Consider the following 5,044-nt stretch of genomic DNA (forward strand, 5'->3'; position numbering starts at 1 on the left):
TTAATGACAACTCCTACAATTTAAATATACATTGTCTCAAAAGTATGTATAAATATTTAATTTTTTGTATGCCTTTCATACCTTTTCATAAAATTTCATAACTTAAACCCAAAATGTCATAACTTTTTCACTACAAAAGTCATAATTTTATTGCACTACAAAAGTCATAACAAAATCTCAAAAATGTCATAACAAAATCTTGAAGTGTCATAACAAAAATCACAAAATGTCATATTATTCCTAATTTTAGGGTGTACATCATAAATTCGCTATTTATAACTTTATTACAAAATGTCATAACACATATTACAAACAATCATAACGTTCATTAGTAAAAAATCATAACTTTTTTACAACGTGCATCATTTAAAAGGGTGCACATTGTAAATTTTTTCTACATATAATACTAATTATTTACGATGTGCATCATACAAATGTTGCAATCGTTGTACGTTGCAGAAAACGACGCGTAATGAGTAGATGGAAATTTAGTGACAGAACATTCACATGTCCACGATGTGACGCCATCATGTGGTTAGATGAGAGAACAAAGGATAGTTCTAAAAGCAATCCCAAATTCAGATTATGTTGTCAAGCTGGGGAGATCCTTTTACCTTTATTGCCATACGCTCTTGACTTCTTAGATGCACAATTGAGGAATGCAAGTTTTATGGAAAAAATTAGAATGTGTAATTCAATGTTGTCTTTCACATCAATGGGTGGAAAAGTAGATCATTCAGTTTCAGATGGAAGAGGTCCATTTGCATTTCGGATTAGCGGTGAAAATTATCATAGAATAGGGTCACTATTACCAACTCCTGGTCAGAAACCTAAGTTTGCCCAACTGTATATATATGATACAGAGCATGAATTGCAAAATCGTCTTGATGTGATAGGCCAAACCAGTACAAATATTTCGGGCATTAATTTGTCAATATTGGAAGGTTTACAAGAAATGTTAAATGCAGTTAATCCTTATGTGAAAATATTTCGAAATACTGGAGATTTGTTGCGGGATCGTAATGTATTGAATCTACATGTGCGTATTTTAAACTCTAGAGGTGAACGACAATATATCAGGCCAACTGCAAATGAAGTTGCGGCGATAATCATTGGTGATGATGCTGGAACTGAAACACATCGTGATATCATTGTTCAGAAAAATGATGGTATATTAAAAAGAATCAGTGAAATACATCCATCATATGTACCATTACAGTACCCATTACTGTTTCCATATGGTACAGATGGATGGAGGTGCGACATCTCTTCTAATACATTCTCAAGAAAATCTCGAAACAATGTGTCAATTAGAGAATTTTATGCATTTAGACTCCAACATAGAGAATTTGAAGGTAAAACACTTTTAAGAGGAGGACGTTTGTTTCAACAATTTGTTGTTGACTGTTATGCTGCTATTGAGCAAACTAGATTGAATTACATCAAGACCCATCAAGCTGAGTTGCGCTCAGACATATATCAAGGAATAGAAGATGCTGTAGTTGCTGGAGATATAGATGCGTCAGCAGTAGGGAGAAGATTTGTGTTGCCTTCGTCATTCTCTGGGGGGCCACGTAGTATGATCCAACGTTATCAAGATGCTATGGCAATTTGCAGAACTATTGGAGCTCCTGATTTGTTTATCATGTTCACATGCAATCCTATATGGCTAGAAATAAAAGTTGATCTTCCAAGACTACCGAATCAACATGCAGAAGATAGACCTGATATCGTTGCTAGAGTTTTTCAGATTAAGTTTAAACAACTACTAACCGACTTGAAGGAAAATAAAATATTTGGAGAAGTACTTTCCGGTATCATTATTCTAACACCTGTGCATTTATGATATAACAAATACTCTTAAATGTCTAATGCATCAATAATTATTTTTATGAACAGTTATTTGCGTCATCGAGTTTCAAAAACAGGGATTGCCGCATTCTCACATTATAATCACACTGGCATCGGAGAATAAGCCAATCACACCTGAACAAATTGATGAGTTTATATGTGCTGAATTGCCTGACAAAAATGCAGACCCATTGGCATATGAGACTGTCGTCAGATGTATGATACATGGACCTTGTGGTGCTGCTAATCCCAATGCTCCATGCATGGTAGATGGAAAGTGTACAAAACATTATCCGAAGAAATTTTGTAATGAAACAACAATTGATGATAATGGATTTGTATCATATAGGCGCAGATGTGATGAGGGCAACACAATAAACATAAATGGATTTATAGTTGATAACAGATGGGTCATTCCATATAATCGTGATCTTTTGGAACGATATGATTGCCACATAAATATTGAACGATGTGCGCACCTGAAGTTGATAAAATATTTGTACAAATATGTCAACAAAGGGCCTGATCGTGCGACAACTGTGATTGAGGATAATGTTATTCATCCAAACAATAATGGGCAACAACATTACAAACAAGTTGATGAGATTAAACAGTATTTGAATGCTCGATACGTGTCTGCGATTGAAGCGTGTTGGAGGATATTTGAGTTTGAAATTCAAAAACAAACTCCTTCTGTTGAGCGCTTACAATATCATCTTCCAAGTCAACAATTTGTTATATTTAATGACAATGATCATCTACACGAAGTTATTGACCAACAACGTGTTCATGACACAATGTTAACCAAATGGTTTGAAGCAAATAGAACCCACCAATCTGCAAAGGAGTTGACTTATGTTGAATTTCCAACAAAATGGGTATGGAAAAGGGAAAAAAAAGAATGGGATGTCCGCAAATCACATAAATGTATTGGTAGATTGCCATATGCACATCCAACATCGGGTGAGAGATATTATTTGAGAATGTTATTGAATAAGGTTCGTGGTGCAGAAAGTTTTGAGCATATCAGAACTGTAAATGGGGTCGTGCATATAATATTTAAATATGCATGTATTGCCCTTGGTCTACTCGATGATGATAATGAATGGCACGAGGCATTGGCAGAAGCATTAAATTGGGTATCAGCAACAAAACTTCGACATATGTATTGCACAATGCTCATGTTTTCTGATATAACCAATCTAGTCAAATTATGGGAACGTCATTGGAAAAGTTTCACTGATGATATACAATATAGAATCAGAAGAGATATGAGAGATAGTGATCTACATCTTGACGATGAAGACTTAAAAAATTTAGGACTTCTCGAAATTGAGCATATATTAAATAGAAATGGAAGATCTCTCAAAGATTTCCCTTCCATGCCATTGCCATCTTCGCAAGGTGCTCAATTTGTGACAAATAGGCTCATCAGAGAAGAGATGGAGTATGATAGTGTTTCGGAAAAACAATTGTTCAATGAATTACATTCTGGTTTAAATAGTGAGCAATTGGAAGTTTATGACACCATAATGAATACATACAATTGTAAAAAAGGGGGTTTGTTTTTCCTTTATGGAAGTGGGGGAACAGGAAAAACATATCTGTGGAAAACATTGATAGCAAAGTTTAGGTCAGAAAAAAAAAATTGTCCTTTCAGTTGCATCATCTGCAATTGCGGCTTTACTGTTACCAGGAGGTAGAACTGCACATTCACGCTTTAAAATTCCAATTAATTTGGATGAATTCTCAAGTTGTAGTATTAATCAACAAACTGAATTGGCAAAATTAATTCAGGAGGCATCATTGATCATATGGGATGAAGCTCCAATGCACCATCGTTATGGATTTGAGGCAGTTGATCGTACTTTCAGAGATATACTAAAGGGTACAGAATTTTGTTCAACTGATTGTGTATTTGGTGGAAAACTATTCATACTTGGTGGTGACTTCAGACAAATTTTACCTGTAGTACCAAAAGGTAGGCGGGAAGCCACAATTGCAGCATCTTTGAAGGAATCGACTATTTGGAATCATTGTCGTGTGTTACATTTGAGGACCAATAGGCGTATTATGGCCCATGATACTTCTATTCAAATGTGTCAACAACTAAGGGATTTTGCTAACTGGATATTGATGATTGGTGATGGAAAAATACCTGAAATTTCTTTCATTGAAGGCGGGGAGACTAATTGGATTGAAATTCCAGAACAGTTCTTGATTAGAAATGGATCACATGCTCTACATGATTTGATCCATGCAATCTATCCAGAATTAAGTACTAGATACAGCGACAGTTCTTACTTGAAAGAACGTGGCATCTTAGCACCAAAAAATGCTGATGTTGATGAATTAAATGTCATAATGCTATCAATGTTGCCTGGAGAATCTCGAAAATACCTAAGTGCAGATACGATATGTCCAGCTGAGGGTGAGAACATTGACGAAGGCATGCATCCACCAGAGTTATTGCACTCATTAAATTTTCTAGGAATTCCAAGTCATTGCCTTGAACTCAAAAAGGGAGCACCTATAGTGCTACTGAGAAATCTCAATCAATCTCAAGGTCTATGTAATGGCACCCGTCTTATTGTTAAGAGAATGGGAGATAAAGTGATTGAGGCACGAGTGATTACGGGTTCGAATATTGGGGAAGGAGTCTTCATTCCACGTATCGTTTTATCACCATCTACCACATATTCACCTGTCCTGATTAAAAGAAGACAATTTTCCATAAAATTAGCATTTGCAATGACCATAAACAAAAGTCAAGGTCAGACTTTAAAAAAAGTTGGTGTATACCTTTCTAATCCAGTATTCTCCCATGGTCAGTTATATGTTGCCTTATCGCGTGTTACCACACCATCTGGCTTGAAGATATTGATTGTTAATAAGGTTGACCAACCGTCAAATTACACAAAAAATGTTATATATCGTGATGTCCTTGATGGCATTTGAAGATTGAAATAAAATGTCTTTTCAAAATTTGAATGACTATGTTTTTTTTTATTCTTTAATTATACAATACTTACTACTCTAAATTCTTAATCTTATCCAAAATATTACATTTAGTATACAAATAATTGGATGATCTAATCTTCTTCTTTTTTTCATTTTCATTTAATAAAAATAATTAAAAAACTTACCCTTACAAAATATGTTTGTATAATATTTTTTGTATAATAATTCATTG

The 5,044-nt window shown here is 34.6% G+C and overlaps 1 protein-coding gene across 1 annotated transcript; it reads left to right on the top strand.

The window, feature by feature from the left end:
* Positions 1-529: 529 nt before the first annotated feature.
* LOC114293826 (uncharacterized) lies at positions 530-4,809 on the top strand. The gene is made up of 3 exons (XM_082900784.1): positions 530-1,814; positions 1,900-3,399; positions 3,512-4,809. The coding sequence occupies exons 1-3, from the start codon at positions 530-532 to the stop codon at positions 4,807-4,809; spliced, it is 4,083 nt and encodes a 1,360-aa protein (XP_082756910.1).
* The last annotated feature ends 235 nt before the right edge of the window (positions 4,810-5,044 follow it).

Source organism: Camellia sinensis, chromosome 13 (genome assembly GCF_055761805.1).
Source record: "Camellia sinensis isolate YWXY chromosome 13, ASM5576180v1, whole genome shotgun sequence".
In the NCBI taxonomy this organism is placed as follows: Eukaryota; Viridiplantae; Streptophyta; class Magnoliopsida; order Ericales; family Theaceae; genus Camellia; species Camellia sinensis.

Excerpts from the sequence above, each read along its gene's own strand:
- LOC114293826 (XM_082900784.1), top strand. The coding sequence starts at position 530 with ATGTGGTTAGATGAGAGAACAAAGGATAGTTCTAAAAGCAATCCCAAA. Across the intron at positions 1,815-1,899 it reads ATTTGGAGAAGTACTTTCCG|TTATTTGCGTCATCGAGTTT; the intron begins GTATCATTATTC and ends TTTTATGAACAG. Across the intron at positions 3,400-3,511 it reads CATAATGAATACATACAATT|TTGCATCATCTGCAATTGCG; the intron begins GTAAAAAAGGGG and ends TTGTCCTTTCAG.